General features: G+C 40.8%; 1 protein-coding gene across 7 annotated transcripts in view; it reads left to right on the plus strand.

The window, feature by feature from the left end:
* Window positions 1-1,510: 1,510 nt before the first annotated feature.
* Window positions 1,511-18,759, plus strand: part of OCRL (OCRL inositol polyphosphate-5-phosphatase) — a 51,635-nt gene continuing 34,386 nt past the window's right edge. For 3 of the 7 annotated variants that reach the window (XM_054544042.2, XM_054544045.2, XM_054544046.2), the window contains exons 1-4: window positions 1,974-2,140; window positions 2,410-2,489; window positions 6,598-6,677; window positions 10,188-10,226. In XM_054544042.2, the coding sequence (XP_054400017.1) occupies window positions 2,102-2,140; window positions 2,410-2,489; window positions 6,598-6,677; window positions 10,188-10,226 (238 nt within the window). In that variant the 5' untranslated portion in view covers window positions 1,974-2,101. 7 annotated transcript variants of the gene reach the window in all.

Consider the following 18,759-nt stretch of genomic DNA (forward strand, 5'->3'; position numbering starts at 1 on the left):
CTCAACATTCTAGCGGGTGAAGGTAAATGACCAATAATATTGATAAATAAAACAGAAGTGGTGGATAGTGATACATAAGCAGGGAAGAGGGATAGGGAACATGTATGTGTGATGATGGAGAAGGGGATTGTTGAATTACAATTTTCAATAAAGTGGTCTAGGAAGGCTTCGAGAGAAAGTGACATTTGAGCAAAGACCTGAAGGAGATGAGAGTGCATGCAGAGTGAACAGCAAGTGTAAAGGCCCTGAGGTAAGAGCGTGCCTGGCAACTCCTAGGAACAACAAGGAGTCAGTGTGACTAAGCAAAGCTAGTTAGAGAGAGTGGTGGGAAATGGTGGGAGATGTCCGAAAGGTGATGACAACTTGTCTTTTTTTTTTTTTTTTTTTTTTTTTTTTTGAGACAAGGTCTTGCTCTGTCACCCAGGCTGGAGTGCAGTGGCGCCATCACGGCTCACTGCAGATGTGACCTCGCCGGCTCAAGGGGATGCTCCCACCTCAGCCTCCTGAGTAGCTGGGACTGCAAGCACTTGCCACCACATCCAGCTAATTTTTATATTTTTTTGTAGAGACAGGGTTTTGCCACGTTGCCCAGGCTGGTCTTGAACTCCTGGGCTCAAGTGATCCTACCGCCTCGGCCTCCCAAAGTGCTGGGATTACAGGCATGAGCCACTGTGCAGGCCAGTTTGTCTTTTAACTCGTTTATATTGTCTTGAAGTACATACATTTTGAAATTTTATGTAGCTAAATGTCTTATTCCATATTCCAAGCTCATAAAGATACTCAATTTTTTTTTCTGAAAGTTATAAAATTTTGCTTTTCACATTTAGATCTTTAATCCACCTGGAATTGATTTTTCTTCCATGGTTTGAGGTAGGGGTCTAATTTTTTAATTTTCCATGTGGATAAGCAGTAGTCCTAGTACCACTTAGTGGATAATCCATTCTTTCCCCACTGATTTGAAATGTCCCACACGCTGCATATCAACCTTCTATATATGTGTGGTCTGTTTGGGGGCTTTATATTGTGTTTCATTGATTGTCTATCTCCATAGCACGCTTTTAATTACTACAGATTTACAGTCAGTCTTGATATCTAGTGTATTATAGATTCTGGAGCAAATGAATAACACGATCAAAAAATTACTTTGGGAAAAATATTTTTATGGCAGTCAACAGAGTAAACATGTCAAAGGAAAGAGTAAACCCAACAGGATTTATTTAAAGAAAAATGCAATAACCCAGCTAGGCTATCACAAGGGCTTACAATAAAGTTATGGCAGTGTGAATGGAGAGAAAATAAGGAATCTAAAAGTAATTCCACGTAAAATATTAACAGGGTGTGTTGACTGATTGGATATAGAGATTAGGAGGGGGAAGACGATATATGGCTTTCCAGTGAAACGATAATGAGTTAGTTTTGTGACGCAGTGATATGTTAACAATGGACTCTATTAGGTAAGAGGTCTGGGTCAGGGATATATATTTGGACACTGTCTAGATAGAGGTGAACTGGAGGGGACGCAGAGGAGGAGCAAAGGTCTGGGCTTTGGGGAATTCTCCGATTTAGGGCATGGAAGAAAGAAGAGGAAAGGAAATGGTAGGATAACCAACATGGGACATTATAACCTTAAGAAATATATATATATATATATGTATTTTTTTACTGAATGATGTGGGTCGTATTGAAACAACAGGTTTGAGATCTCCCACAGGTATGGCTGTGTTTTGTTTCTGTGGCCTTCAAAGTCCTCAGAACAATTTTGATGTCACAGGTGGCATTTAAAACCCATTCCTTGCTGGACCTGGTAGAGACGCCCCCAGTCCGTCAGGTCTCTCGCTGCAGTTCCGCAGTTTGACCGCAGGGGACGGAATCTGCGGCGGCCTGGAAAACTGGCGGGGGCGCGAGGCGCCGCTCTCTCTTGGGTTAGATTCTCAGCTCCCAGCTCCCCGCTCCCGGCTCCCGGCTCCCGGCGCCCGGCGCCCGGCGAGGAGCTGTTCCTCAAACGACACGCAGCCGAGGTGGGTGGGTGTGGGGACACGGGAGCCAGTGTCGTCGGATCCGCCCGCAGTCCGCTGTCCCGCTGAGCTCGGAGGCCGCCTGGATGGAGCCGCCGCTCCCGGTCGGAGCCCAGCCGCTTGCCGTATCCGCCGGAGAGAAGGGGGAGGGGAGGCCGCGCAGGGCCGGGGGTGGGGGTCGGGGGCCCTGCGGAACACGGCTGGGCGGGGCAACCGGGTGGCCCAGAGGCCGAGCAGAGAGGGGGAGGGGGCCGGCGCGGGAGACGAAGCCGGGCGGGGCGGGGCGGGGGAGAGCGGCGGGGGGGGGGGGGTGAGTGGAAGACCCCCTTCGCCCCGCAGTGCAACACTTCTCCCCACCGCGCTTCCAAAGGAGACCCTTGACTAGCGCCCGCATACTGTCGAGGGTATGGAGATGAAGGGTCCTCTCCGGGAGCCCTGCGCCCTGACCCTGGCCCAGAGGAACGGGCAATATGAGTAAGTAACCACCTGATTCCTACAGAGGAGGGGAGCCTGCCATTACCTCCCAACCCCAAATCGCGACTGGTCACCCACTGTCCTCCTACTGAGGCCACGCGGGCAACAGGTTCAGGTCCAGGTGTGAAGTGCCAGTGCTCTGTAACCTCGGGGCTTTGTCCCCAACTTCCAAGCCTCTGGATTGTGCTTGGCAGTGTGGCTCAGTGGAAGGACTGAATGGGCGGGGAAGCAGGAAGCCTGGGTTCTTAGTTCCTGCCCCTGCAACTGACATGTGTTGTGTAACGTTGGGCAAGTCAATAAAGCTTTCTGGGCCAAAGTTAACTCTTCAGTTTAATAAAACCATTAACTGCCTTACTTTACGGCCTTTGGAATTATAACTGGGGGAAAAATAAATGCTGGAGTCGTTTCCAAAAAGTAAAAGTGCTATGGAAATGCTTCATTGTTAACGTTACAGACTTGTCTTAACCCTATTCAGCTGGTTTCTCCAGTCTCCCCACCCCCTTATCCCACTTGGTTGAAGGTATATTCATTAATTCAGTAATGGTTTAGTGTAGGCCAGAAACTGCCTTACTTACTGACTTGACTGTTAGAAAGAAAAGGTAATGAAATGTGTAGAGATAGAAATGACAGTATTTTATCAGTGTGTCACCTTCCTCTCTTCCATAGGAGCTCAGTAAATACTGTTGACTGATTGATCAAAAGATTATTTTGATAAACTATCACCATAGCTGCTAACCTCACTCTATTGTCACTAATGTCTCATCTCAAAAGTATCCATGGTGACCATTACATATCATAGGCCCCTATCCCTGTGTGCCCAAGACACCTCACTTGGATATTCACTGGCTTCTTGACATCATATTCCTTCCCACTTTAAAAATTGTTCACTTAAATCTTGCCATCTCCCAACATTGGCTTCTGCCTAAAACCAATTTTCTCAGTCCCCACTTTTAGATCCTCTGTGTCTGTGCTGTCTGATTTACACGGAAGAAATTCCCACTGGCCCAACCTGCTCTTCTCTGAGACTATTGATGCCACTCTAACTGGATGTCAGCTAATTCTGTGAAGTAGCTCTTTCATAGGTCCTGCTTAGTCAGCTCTATTGGGAAGTTCATCAAACCCGGATTTAATCAAACCCTGGAAGACTAGTTTAATGAAACTAAACTAAATTCAGAATTTAATAAAACTAAATTCAGCAGAAAAGTGGAACACCACTAACATTTCCAAAGGCTAGAGTGGGTTAGAGAGAGATGACCCTTGGGCAAACCAATAAAACTTCTGTGCCTTGGTTTCCTCTAATGTAAAAACAAAATCATGAAGATTGAATAGAATAGCTACGTTGTTGAGATGACCACTGCCCAGAATCTAGTCCCTCAGATTAGTAGATTTGGAACTCTGTTGAGCTAATAAGGAAGTCTTGTGTTCCAATTCTGTGTAAGTTATGGCGGTATAGTTGGGGGTATATGTGGGGGTATGGGGTTGCTGTATAACTAACACTAATATATAGGTAACACTATATAACAACTATATAACTCACTAATATAGTTGTTGTTATATTAGCAGTTTATATATAAACTATGTAAATAGTTTTAAATATATATAAACTATAGTTTATATATAAACTAACATATAACTAACAACTAATATAGTTGTTGCTATATAACTAACATTCAATGGCTGCTTATGTGCCAGGTACTGTTCTAAGCACTTTTCATTAGTTAGTTCATTTAATCCACATGTGAGGGTTACTATAAAATAGTAATATCATCATCTCCCTTTTATAGATACAGAAATTGAAGCACAGACAGGTTAAGTCACTTGTTTGCAATTAGGGAGTAGAATACCTGAGATCTGATCCTATGTAACATGTCTCAGAATTACACTGAGAAGTTTCTCTTGAAAGCATTTACTGGAGACACCTAATACCATAATACCATCTGTAATCCTCATATTCTTGTCTCTCTGGTGCCTTTTCTGACTCGAGTGTCCAGAACTTTTTACTTTTGGCTTTTTTATCCTAGAACTTGAAGCCTGACTTAAATCTTTAGGTCTGTGGTTCCTACTGTCAACCATAGGAAATTTACTTGACCAAACTTACAATTAAAAATCAGGGTTTTTTTGGAAACAGGGAATCAAACACTAAGATTCATCTTTTTCAAGGATAATAGATGATGACAAAACCTGTTTGACCTTTAACCTTCCTTGAACAAATCAAAGTGTTTCCTAGGGATAAGGCAGAGTTAGCATTCAGGATTTGTCACTCTTTTCTGTTTGACAGCTACCAAATTCTGAATTCCATTGTTTTGCTGTATACCAATTATTTCTAATCCTTATATTCTGAAATGAATAATTACACTCAGGTAGAATTTTTATGCTTATTCTTAGCCCTACTCTTTTGTTGTAATTTAGTGGGTAACACGTAGTAAATATTCAATAAATGTTTGTGAAATTCACTTAAATTCTCAGTTTATTTGTTTTGTAATAGTTTTTAACAGTACTGTCCAGATGAAGCTTTAATGCTAATGTTCAACACCATTTCTTGTTTATGTATTTTGAGATTTTAGTGGTTTGTGTTTATCTTACTCAAAGTAAGCTCTTCCTCCTTAACCCTTGATTTCTCAGCCTTTTATCTGGTTTCTGGTTTCCATCTGGGTTTATAGGACTCTCCACTCAACTTATGAACTTTACAGATTGAAAGGGGCCTGCCCCATATTCCTGTAATCACCTTAGAGTACAAACCCCTGCAAATTAGGCAAGAAGGATCAGAGCAGAAAAATAGCATTAATACTTTTATTTCCCCTAGTTCTATCTAAGTAATTACTTATCCTATCCCAGGTTATCTTCTTCAAAGTTAACACATTTGAAAATGCAAAAAGCAAAAGCAACAAGCACCCCCAAAAGACAACAAAATAGAAATCAAACCCTTCAAAACAATGACATTTTAATGTCAGAAGTTGGATGGTTTCATTTAAAAATTCACCTCTGCTTATAGCTTAATTAAGCTAGTTAATTTATTCAACCAGTATTTGTTGAGCATCTATTAGGCTGCAGACAAAACTGAATATGATCTGGTCTTTGCTTTCAAGGAGCTCAAATCAGTGAGGGGAAATAAATATAACCATAATGGAGTGTATAAGTGTTCTATTAGAGGGGCAAACAAAGGCGATAAGGCTGCTGGTTCTGCTTGGGGGTACTGAGGACAGTTTCATGGAGGAGGTGATATTTGAGATGAAACTCGGAAAGAAACAGTGTTCCTGACAAAAAACTAAAAACAATACTTGAAGAGTGCTTGACTTTGAGAATGCTAGTTGACGTTCAGAATGGCTGTTTACCAGTAGGTTGTACCTTGATTCTGGACCACTAAGGATAAATAATAAATGAAAAATTAGTATTTCAGGAGTACGTATGGATTTAGAAGTATGGATTTCATCTGGGGAGTCAGGTTTACTCATGTTTATGTAGAAATACCAGCGTAAACTTGGAAACCAGAGAAGAAACAAGGGATTTGAAGGCAATCCAGTTGTGATATCTGCCACCTTGTTGGTCACTGATATTTTGACCAGTCCAGCTGGCTGAGCACCCCCCTTACTCCTCCATGAACCTGAATGCTTGTTTGAAGAGGCGGATCCATTCTTTGGTAAAAAGCCATGGGAATATAATTGGAAAGTTAATTTATGAATTTTCTAATTCATTGATTCCACACACACGAGCAACTGCTGTGTGCCAGGCTTTGTGCTAGGTACTAGAAATTGCATGGTGTAAAGATAGCTGTGGTCCCTGCACTCATGGACTTCACATCTAGCTGTCAGTTCTTCACTCTGGTATGCATACTCTGAAGCTGTATACTCTGTAATTCATGCTCTTAAGTTTGTACACTGTTTTTAGGATATATGGCCTAGAGAACAGTGTGGGTAATCAGATGTTCATCACCACTAGCATCCTTTTAGGCCTAGAGCAATATCTAGCTGTCATGATGCTCAGATCCAGGGAACTAGATGCAGCAAGTCTAATAAATACAGACTAGATTTGTATAACAGGACAGCGAAGTATTTTGTTGCTAAATGGGTTTTTCAGTGGCTATTCTTTGATGCGTTCTTCTGTTTCCTAGGTTAATAATCCAGTTGCATGAGAAGGAACAGCATGTTCAAGATATCATTCCTATAAATAGCCACTTCAGATGTGTTCAAGGTACTAGCTTTAATTGCTTAGCTAGTTTTATAATGTTTTTTCTCGGTCATTACCGCATTATGTAATACCATACATATTTAAATTTGTCACTGCATGTAAAATGAAATGTATTACTCTTTGCATAAAAAGATAACATTGAGGAGATGATACTTTCTCTAAGAATGCTGAAGGGTTATATTGAAATATATTTGTATATGTGTGTCTATAGTCTCACCTGTTTCCTTGGCTTGGGTTAGAGATGTATGTAGATTGTTACCTGTGTAGGTAGTTTTTTATGCTGACTGACCTATATGTGGATTTAAATAACATTCTCGGGCTTAACGGACACAGTGCTCATTATAAGGTACCAAGGTCACTTGGATTCACACACATTCAGCACTTTCTCCACATGCTATCTGAAATTAAGACATTTGGCAACATACCTTGCCAGATTGTAATATCTTACACTCAATTGTGCTGATTCTCAAACCTTGACATTGGTGAATCATAAGAAAATCGACTTTGGGGAGGAAATATTTGGCCTCCTGCCCTCAAATTTGGGGACGGAGCATAGAAAATCTGTTGTTTCATCTGCTACAATGAAACTTAAAAATTGGGAGATTTGTGTAGGAGGTGTTGCTTCTGTCATCTCACATTGCTCTAGAAGGGAAATTGATACTAGAGAACAAATACATTCTGTTTTCACTAGGACCAGTGGCTTTATCTGGCAGAAGCATTTTGTATCAATTGTAGCTTCTTGGAAAACTTGTTTTTTCAAGACAAGGTCATTTCCCAGGCTCAAGTGATCCTCCCACTTCAGCCTCCCAAGTAGCTGGGACTGCAGGTGCACCACCCCCCAGCTAATTTTTTTTGTAATTTTTGTAGAGACGGGGTTTCGCCATGTTGCCCAGGCTGGTCTCAAACTCCTGAGTTCAAGCAATCTGCCTGTCTCGGCCTCCAAAAGTGCTGGGATTACAGGTGTGAGCCAGCATGCCTGGCCTTTCTTGGAAAACTTAAATCTTACCTTGCGTGGATTATTTCTTAAACTACATTGAACTTTTTTTTTTTAATCACTAAGTGACATGTACATAATGTAATACATTTGGAAAGAACAGAAAAGTGTAAAGAAAATAGGTCACTTAAATTCCCATCCTTCAGAGATAAACACCTAGCATTTTCTTTTTTCCTACACATACATTGCAGGGTGAGTGATACTCATCTTATACAATTTTTTGTCTCTTCTACATGCTGTTGTGTTACGAGCACTTTTCCATACCATTAATGGCTATATACCATTCCAGTTTATGAATGGTCCATAATGTAATTATTCCCCTATGTTGACATTTGGGTTATTTTTCACTAGTATAAATAGTAATATGATGAACATCTCTGCACCTAAATATACCTGCACATCTCTTATTTCCTCAGGATGTATTCCTGTAAGTGAAAATACTAAGCTAGTGGATATGACTTTTTAAGAGTGCATGTGTTAAGAATTAAAAATAACTTCAATGAATAGTGTCCATGTTTGTATAGAAGAATGAAGTGATAGCTATTTAGCCTGCCCTATGTGAGAGAGACATACTAAACAAGGTAGCCGCATTCCATAGTAAGTTGCTGTGGCCACCTCACTTTTCAAGGTGTAGGCCTTCACAGAGGGGAAGAGCCAAAGAACATGACTTTAATATCCTATTAGCTTTGTACCTTTTTACTCTACCTCTAGGATCTCTTTTACCCTGTTTCTCTTAGTATTTTTAATAAGAAATCAATTGCTGATTGTTAGATCGTAGTGCTGCTTCTTAGAACCTGAGAAAATATGTGCACACATGTAACGTAGTTCCCCATGACTGAAGGAAGACTTACTTTTGATTTTCATCTCCTTTCTATTTCCTGACCCCTGCATCTATTTTGTAAACTGTGGCCAGGCGCGATGGCCTGTGCCTGTAATCCCAACGTTTTGGGAAGCTGAGGCAGGAAGATTGCTTGAGCCCAGGAGTTCAAGACCAGCCTGGGCAACATTGCGAGACCCCATCTCTACAAAAATAAAATTAAAAAAAACAACATTTGCCAGACGTGGTGGCAGATACATGTAGTCCCAGCTACTTGGGAGGCTGAAGCAGGAGGATTGCTTGAGCCCAGCAGTTCGAGGCTGCAGTGAGCTGTGATTGTGCCACTGCATGCTAACCTGGGTGAGAGAGTGCGGCCGTCTCTAAAGAAAAAGAAAACTGGCTGGGCGCGGTGGCTCACGCCTGTAATCCCAGCACTTTGGGAGGCCAAGGTGGGCAGATCACGAGGTCAGGAGATCGAGACCATCCTGGCTAACACGATGAAACCCCGTCTCTACTAAAAATACAAAAAATTAGCCGGGTGTGGTGGCGGGTGCCTGTAGTCCCAGCTACTTGGGAGGCTGAGGCAGGAGAATGGTGTGAACCTGGGAGGCGGAGCTTGCAGTGAGCCAAGATCGCGTCACTGCACTCCAGCCTGGGTGACAGAGCGACACTCCGTCTCAAAAAAAAGAAAAAACCATCTGTAAACACTCAGGTTTTAGAGAACTAAAAGTTAATGAAGAACAGTAGTAAACATACAATATCTATGTCTTGATGCCCTAATTCCCCTTGTTTAATCATCCTAATAATAATATCGAGACTACTTTTTAGTGTTAAATGAGTTAGTACCTTGCCAGTTGCTTCTGTTGTACCTGAGTAATGGAGCCAAATAAACAATTCAGTCTTGGGAGGGAGGTGAAAAAGATGAGACTACTCCGTTTGACCAAGGTAGATCCAGGCTAATCCCAAGGAGTCAGTACCCAGAGTTCAATTAGCCAGGAGGGTCTGGCAGGTGCACTTGGTCAAATCCAGAGAAATCAGAGGGGAAGAGATAGGTTGGGTCTAGACACTTGTTGTAAAGGAAGAAGTCCGGGAGAACCATTGAGAGAGAAGAGAAATCTAAACTTGCAGACTGCTTTGCACCCTGTTTGGTATGGAGGGCCTTGGGCCCACAGGTAGTAGTTGTAACCTGAAGGTATACTCTGCCCCCATGTGTAGGGCAGGGGCAGAGGTGATGAGATCACTGGGAAATTTTCAGAGAATAAATCTGAGTTAAGAAAGTAATTCACCTCTGGGCTTTCAGGGTCACTTCCTTTGCCTTCTGGTATCTAAAGAAGTATCTAAAGGACCCAGAGTTAAATCAGTATGTTACAGTTAAGGGGAATTAAACTTGCTTTCGCTGAATTAACATGTTGTTATGTTCTGTACTATTAATTTCTCGTTCATTGATTTGCTTTGAGGAGTTCCATTTGGTTACTTCTTCAGTTCATTTTTATTTTATTTGATTTGCTCATAGTCTTTAGAACCCAGTGCTATAAAAAATCCCTTTAAAAAATATTAAACGAAAAAGGATTTAAAAAAATATGTTCTAAGACCTAGGAGTAGTGACTGAGAGAAGGAGTTATTTAGTTAGGCATGTATTCTTTTGGTTTTAATGAGTGGTTTTCTCTTCCCTAATCCTACTCTCTTTTTTTCCCCCTCTCAGAAGCAGAAGAAACTCTTTTGATTGACATAGCTTCTAACAGTGAGTATCTTTCTGAATGTGCTTGATTTTTATTCAACAAATATTTACTTGAACACTCACTGCATTTAAGACACCTTTTGGGGCACATTTTTTATTTTACCATCTTTTCCTGTAGTCTCCTGTAGCAGCCATACAAATTAGCATTGTTTCCCAAAAACATGTAGGCTAAGCCTAAGAAAAAGCAGGTGGCTGGTAAGAATCTTTATAAAAATAAAAAATAATGATCTACCTTTCTAATGCTGAACTTCCTTGAGCTACCAGTATTGTTGCTGTCAGTTAAATCATTGCTGTAGAATTGATAATTGTAGGAAGGGCTAATGTTTAAAGCACATAAGGTTTATTGGTGGAGTTTTTTTGGTCATTTTTTAACTGCTATTACATTTTAAGTTTTTTCCCTACCCTCTTTTTAAATTTTGTGTGTTAAGTCATAATATTTTCCTTTATTTGTTGTATTTTTTTGGAAGGCTGAAGAGTCCCTTAAATTGCTTGTCCAGGCATTCCTTTAAAAAAAAAAGTTTAGTCTTTTATTTAAGCCCCATCCCCTCAAGGCATCTCTTTATTAGAGGGAACATGATCTTCTTTTCAGTGTTTCCATTCTCTCATTTTTATCTGTTTGAAGCAAATCATCTTTGACTTTCTGTGCAAGCTGTTCTTTGTTTATCATCTAATTGTACTATTTTATGGAGTGGAGAAAATGGGCACTCGATGCTACTGTGAGGTTGCTATGGAAAAGAGTATCTGACCACATGAATCTAAATCAAATGGGTTGCCTTATCTCTTGGTTGAGTCCTTGGATGAGTGGGAACTGGCACTGAGCTTGGGACTAGGGGTTTACATAACTTTGTTTAGACAGAGTCCCTGACCTTGGCACTATTAATTTTTTTTTTTTTTTTTTTTGAGACAGAGTCGTGCTCTGTCGCCCAGGCTAGAGTGCAGTGGCGCGATCTCGGCTCACTGCAAGCTCCACCTCCCGGGTTCACGCCATTCTCCTGCCTCAGCCTCCTGAGTAGCTGGGACAACAGGTGCCCGCCACCACGCCCGGCTAATTTTTTGTATTTTTAGTAAAGACGGGGTTTCACTGTGTTAGCCAGGATGGTCTCGATCTCCTGACCTCGTGATCCGCCCGCCTCGGCCTCCCAAAGTGCTGGGATTACAGGCATGAGCCACCTTGCCTGGCCCTTGGCACTATTAATTTGTATTGAACAGTTTAAGTAGGCTTTTTTTCTGGCTTGAGTTTGTTTTTTTTTTTCCTTTGGTCGTGGATTTTAGAAGTCTTAAAGGCTGTGCCTGAAAGGCCAGGTAAACCCCAACTGCAAGTATCCAAGAGAGAAAATAACTTAATGTCTATCTCTTATTGTGCTTAGAAAGGAGAAGGCAGAAACAACACTTAAAAAAGCAAAATTAGAACAAAGGCAATTCCATAACAACTGACACTGCTGCTGAAATAAGAGATGGAAGTGTCCTGTATTTGATGTGGAGAAGTATTTGATTCAAAGCTGAAAAGTTAAACTGAGCTGTGCCTTTTCTCTTATAAGCACCTAATTTTCAGCATTAGTTTTGTTGTAGCCGCTTCTACATTAGCCATGTGTTGCTATGTCCATAGTTCTAGTTACTGGCTCACAGGGGGAAAATAGGTAAGTGACCACTTGAATAAAATCCTTTGTTATTTCTACCCATTTAGTAGTATTTGCACTGAAACCATATTTTATCTTGGTCCTTGGGCTTCATACATAAACCTTTATGGTACACGGTGTGTTGCAGGAAGGAGATCTTGGGTTTGTTAGGCAGGCCTGATTTCAATGTAAATATGCATTGTCCCATTGGCTGGATATTGGTGTTAAATGCTTTGTAAATAATTTTTTCTCACAGAAATAATACATCTTCATTATATACAATTTACAGATTCAGAAAAGCTTAAAGTATCAAATTAAGATTATTTTCCTGCAATCTAGAGATCACCACTGTGGTTAACATTTTTATGTATTTCCTTCCAGTCTTTATATTTTTACATAATTGGAATCCTCATATATAGTTTTTATCCTGCGTCTTCATTTAACATTATATTGTCCCATTTTCTTATGTCATTTACAATTACTTTATAATATGCTTTTTAAAAACCAAATATTTCACCATAGGTCTGTGCCAAATTTTATTAAATTAACTTCTTTATAAAATTAAGTCATTGTCAAGGAACATGATATATCTATTTTTTTCAGGTCCTCTTTTATATCTTTCAATAAAATTTTAGTTTCTTAATATATATAGTTTTTAGGTTAAGTATTTTGTGGTGGATTTTATTTGCTGCTATTGCGAGTGGAGGTTTTTTCTATGTCTTTCTAATTGTTTATTACTAGTATACAGAGTAGCTGTTGAGTTGTGGATATTTATCTTTTATCCAGTTGCTTCATTGAAATTTATTTTTAATCTTTTTTGCTTTTCATTTTGTTTTTTCATTTTGGTAGCTAACCTTAATCATCTATAAATAATAATTTTGTCTCTTTTCTAGTAGCTACTATTGTTGTACACTATACCAGTGAGAATTTTGGGACCAGTGGTAAATGATGATGTTTCTTGTTTGGCTCCTGATTTCAGTGAGAATGCGTCAAGTGGTATTTCACTGTTAATGACATTATTGCTTGTTGATTTGACAGGGTTTTTTTTTTTTAATTAAGAAACTGCATTTATTTCGAGTTTGTGTTTTTTAAAATTATGAATGTATACTGAATTTTAGCAAATGTCTTTTTAGTATTTATGGAGATGATTTTATTCTTCCTTATTTGACCAATTGGTATACTGTATTGTACTAATTTCCTAAAATTAAACTGTCCCTTGTTTATCCATTATTCAACAAATATTTGTTGAGTGCCTTCTATTTGTCAGGCACTTTTGTAAGTGCAGAATCAGTACAGAACGACAAAGATAAAGTTGCTGCTCCTACTTTGGTTCTTGCTTCTCTGCAATTCAGTACTAGTGTCACACAGATACCTATAATTCAATCATTCATTCTATAAAAATATGACAATTTTTTATGTGCCAGGAACTACACTAGGCTCTAGGGATATAGCAGAAAGCAGTACAGTCATGATACTTTAAGGATTTTAATATAGGAAATAGACTTTAAACTGATAAGATGTAGATAATTGTAGTTTTTTTTGTTTGTTTGCTTGTTTGTTTTTTTGAGATGGAGTCTTGCTCTGTTGTCCAGGCTGGAGTGCAGTGGTGCCATCTTGGCTCACTGCAAGCTCCGCCTCCCGGGTTCACACCATTCTCCTGTCTTGGCCTCCCGAGTAGCTGGGACTACAGGCGCCCGCCACCACGCCTGGCTAATTTTTTGTGTGTTTAGCGGAGACGGGATTTCACCATGTTAGCCAGGATGGTCTCGATCTCCTGACCTCGTGATCTGCCCACCTCGGCCTCCCAAAGTGCTGGGATTACAGGCATGAGCCACTGTGCCCGGCCCAGATAATTGTAGTTTTAATAAATGCTCTTGAGGAAAAGTACTAAGAGTTTATGAGAGGAGTAAGTATATTAGGAGGGTGGTCAGGGAAGACCTCTTTGAAGAATTGACATTTAAATTGAGACCAGAGGGGCCAAGTAAGAGGCAGGTTAAGATGGGAGAGAGAGAAGAATTTACCAGCTAAAGGGAATCGCAAGGTTCCAGGCTGGGAAGTAGCTTGACACTTTCTTTGAAGTGATAGAAGACCAGGGTGCCTGAAACAGGTCTTGGGCACCAAGGTAAGAAAAACAGGCTAGGGGGCAGATCTGGCAGGATCTTGTAAGCCTTGTATTAAATCTGAATTTTGAGATTTCAAAAATGAGAATCATATGAAGGATTTTATGCTGGGGTGTCATCATTTGCATGGAAGCAGCAAGACCAGTTAGGAGGCTGTTTCCGTAGTATAAGCTAGAGAGTGTGGTGGCATTAGTAATGAAGAGAAGCAGTCAGACTTGATAGATGTTTTTGGAGGTAAAATCCATAGGAATTGGTTTGGGCGTAAAGGGTGAGAGGAAGTGTCAAGGATGAATCTCGGGTTTCTGACATGACTGTGGATGATGGTACCATTTGTAGAAATAAGAACACTGCAGAAAGAATGAGTTTTCCTTAAGGGGGAAGGGTCATGAATTTAGTTTTAGTCATGTTTAGTTTGAGATTTTTTTTTTTTTTTTTGAGATGGAGCCTCGCTCTTATTGCCCAGGCTGGAGGGCAGTGGCGCGATCTCAGCTCACTGCAACCTCCGCCTCCCGGGTTGAAGCTATTCCCCTGCCTCAGCCTCGTGAGTAGCTGGGGATTACAGGCACCCGCCACCATGCCCAGCTGATTTTTGTACTTTCGGTAGAGACGGGGTTTTGCCTTATTGGCCAGGCTGGTCTGGAACTCCTGACCTCAGGTGATCTGCCCACCTCGGCCTTCCAAAGTGCTGGGATTAACAGGCATGAGCCACCTCACCCAGCTGAGATTTTTTTTGAGACACCTGAGTGTAGATGATAAATTGGCAAGTGAATGTATGCATCTGAATCTCAGAAGAAAGTCATCTGGGTCACTAGCACGTAGATGATATTCAAAATCATAAGAGATGATGTGATTGTGTGTGGACTGTGCTATCCAATACAGTAGCCACTGGCTACATGTGCCTATTTAAAATAATTAGAAATAAAATGAGAAATTCAGTCCCTCAGTTGCAGTAGTCACATATCAAGTTGTTAGCTACCATATTGGACAGCACGGTTTAGAGCATGCCCATAGTCACAGAAAGTCCCATTGGACAATACTGGTATAGAATGAGAAAAAAGATTTATGTTTGAACTTGAGGAACTCCATTTTCTAAATGTTAGATAGAAGAAGAGATACTTCAAAGGGCACTCAAAATTAGTGATGAGAAACTAGATGAGTATGGTATCATAGAAGCTTTTGGAAGAGATTGTATCAAGCCCTGATTAACTGTTGATTTCTGCTAATAGGTCTAATAAGATGACTGAAGAATATCCATGGGATGGAGGTTATTGGTGAACTTAAAGCAATTTCAGATAAGTAGTGGGTGTGGAAGTCATATTGGAATGGATTCAAGTGAGAAATGGGAGGTCTGTGACTGTGTGTCTTTTAAAGAAACATGACTGGAGGGGAATATAGAGATGGACTGGAATTGGAGGGAAATCTGAGATCCAGGAAGATTTTTGTTTTTCAGATGAGAAGGACTTAGAACACGATTATATGCTAATGTGGAGGAGCTAGTGAAAGAGAGAGCGTTAAGGATATGGGGGTGTGTCTAGGGATTAGTTGTGAGTAAGATTACTGAGAGAATCAGAGGGGTTGTAATTCAAAATGAAGGAGGCTTGATAGGAGGGATCTTCTTCCTTATATCAGTAGGGAAAGGATGAGATGAGTACAAATACAGATAAGTTTCCATGTGATAGCTTTATTTTTTTCTCTGAAGTATGAGCTGAAGCATTCTGCTTAGAATAAGAGGGCTCAGGAAGATGGGGGATCCAAATTTTGAGGATAAATGAGTAGGTGTGAAACAGTTGTTTCAGATAGTAGTAGGAGACTGATTGACTGTAGGAACTTAGGTTGCTTCCTATGATAGAGGACCCAGTTGAGATTGGCAATCAGGAATGTATAATGATAGCCATCTGGTTGTGGGTGTGCATATTTACCCCCTCTGGTTGTTCAGGTATAAGTACAGAAAGGCAATTAGTTGGATTTCTGGGGGTTGGTATTTAGCCGGGTAGGTGCCACGGAAGAACAGAGAGGTAAGGCAGTTCTGGGTTTTTGCAGAGTGTAATGATAGCATCTGTTTGATAAAAGGGGAAGTGAGAGCAGGAAGAGGCTGACGGATAGTAAGAAAACAGAGAAATCAATGGGCTGGAGGTTCCCATCAGATTAAAAAAAAAAAAAACAGTTACAATGGGGATAATGAGCAAGTAAGTTGGAAGGAATAACATGTCAGGGTGGGATATTTGAATTAGAGGTTTATGAAGTGGTGGCGTTTCTATGATGACAAAATCCAGGGTATAACTGAGAGGGTCCCAGTAGCAACTGAGGAAGTGGTGGCTGAGGTGGAGGGGGAATGTCATTGGATGAGGAAGTTGAAGGTGTTGACTGGGTTTTCTGTGCTAATTTTAAAGGGACCCAAAATTAATGGCAGGAGATCGAGTGGAGAGAAAGTCTTATGAGCCAGGTATTGTATCTTGGATTCTGAAGTTTCTGGGAGGATGGTGCATGAACTTGTAGAGGAAAGGGAGGAAACGGTAGATCCCAATGGATGAGCCTCAAAGGAGAAAGGATTTTGCCTGAGGGAGAAGGAGAAAGAGTAGTCTGATGGTGTTATTAGGACAAATAAAGACACCAACTCAAAATTACTTCAGGTGTGAGAGAATATAAACAGACTCCATTAAGAGGGTTAGGCCAGGCGCGGTGGCTCACGCCTGTAATCCCAGCACTTTGGGAGGCCGAGGCGGGCGGATCACGAGGTCAGGAGTTTGAGACTAGCCTGGCCAACATGGTGAAACCGGGTCTCTACTAAAAATACAAAAATTAGCTGGGCGTGGTCGTGCGTGCCTGTAATCCCAGCTACTCAGGAAGCTGAGGCAGGAGAATCACTTGAACCCGGGAGGTGGATGTTGCAGTGAGCCAAGATCGCGGCATTGTACTCCAGCCTGGGCAGTAGAGACTCCTTCTCAAAAAAAAAAAATAAATAAATAAAAAATAAATAAATAAATAAATAAATAAATAAATAAAAATAAGAGGGTTGTAGGAGAAGTGCTCCTCCTAGGGACCAGCCAGTTTTGCGGTTGACTCTGAATTTTAATGTGAACATATGGTCAGATCACTCGGAAACTACGAGTGCCTGGGCTTCACCTCCAGAGGTTCTGTTTTAATTGTCCTGGAGTGGGGCCTGGGTTCAATATTGTTTTTAAAGTGCCTCTGGTGGCCGGGCACAGTGGCTCACACCTGTAATCCCAGCACTTTGGGAGGCCAAGGTGGACGGATCACGAGGTCAGGAGTTCGAGACCAGCCTGACCAACGTGGTGAAACCCGATCTCTACTAAAAATACAAAAATTAGCCGGACATGGTGGCGGGCACCTATAATCCCAGCTACTCAGGAGGCTGAGGCAGGAGAATTGCTTGAACCCGGGGGACGAGGTTGCAGTGAGCCGAGATCACGCCACTGTGTTCCAGCCTGGGCAACAGAGCGAGACTCTGTCTCAAAAAATAAATAAAAACAAAAATAAAGTGCCTCTGGTAATTTTAATGCATGCATAGTTGAGAACTACTGAGAGATGCAGAGAATATTCAGATGAAGTTGAGGATGTAGGAGTGTTTGCAGATCACAGAGGTCCAGAAGGTTTTAGGATGGACAAGAAGAGTAGAAGGTTGAGTCTTGAGGTAATTTGTTCTCTTTCTCAAGCAACATGGTGAGGGAGCATCCAGTGTTATTTTGTAAGCAATTTCTGGAATCTTCTGGCCCATTAAGTAGGTCAGTTATATATTTGCTAAAATATGTCTTTCAAGAATTGTGTGTTTGTGTGTGTGTGAGAGATAATAAGGGTTTTTGTTCTAAATTTATGTCAGATAGAAACTACTCTTTGAAAACCACATTTAGTATAAATAATCTGAGAAAGAAAGGACTTGTTAAACCCTGAAGGAGTTTTCCCTATATCTTCATGGCTGCTATAATTGACACTTTTTTCCTTCCCTCTCTTTTTTCCTCTCTACAGTGGCACCCTCATTAAATTTTCTTATCCGTAGTCTATTTGGGTGCCTTCTTTCACATTTTTCTCCATTTTTATCTCTTTTCTTCTAATTAATTATTTTCCTTTTTGTAACTCATTTTACAAAGACAGAGAGAAGAAGAAATGCAGAGGACAAAAAGCCAAAGGTTCAGAAGTGGATTTCCACCATAAAAAACTAGGATTTTCGTTTCATTTTCTCATGAATTTGTTATTTACACGTGGTAAAGAGTCCAGTTCATCAGTCATTAAATACCTTCTGTCTGTGAAGTCTGATGTTACTGTCACCAGTAGAGTGACCAGCAAGCCTTATTTGCCTGGGACTTTCCCAGTCTTAGCATTGGAAGTCCTGAGTCCTAGGAAGCCTCTGAGTGCCATACAATGCTGGGACAGTTGGTCACCCTACACTCCTAAAAGTGCTGGGTTCGCTGTATGTGCACCCTGCATGTGTACCCTGCCTCTTGCCCTTAAGGAGCTTGTAGTTTCCAGAGGCATGAGAAAATAACCTATGTAATAAATCAGTTACAATAAGAATAGAAACAAGTACATAGGTTTCCTGGATCACCACATCCAAACAGTTGATATAGATGATAACTATAGGGCATCAGAAAAGGGGAGACAATATGTTATACACATAAGAAATTAAAGCCCTAGCTAACTTTGCTTCTAATTCTCCTAGTTTCCAATTGGCTGTACTTGAACCAAACCACTTCTGAGCATAGGTCATTATATTGTTTTTGTATGTTTATTAAAGACATACATTTTAAACTTGAGGTAATGAGTTGTAGATGCTTCTTTTCAGAA

The sequence above is a fragment of the Pongo abelii genome, chromosome X, assembly GCF_028885655.2.
Source record: "Pongo abelii isolate AG06213 chromosome X, NHGRI_mPonAbe1-v2.0_pri, whole genome shotgun sequence".
Lineage (NCBI taxonomy): Eukaryota > Metazoa > Chordata > Mammalia > Primates > Hominidae > Pongo > Pongo abelii.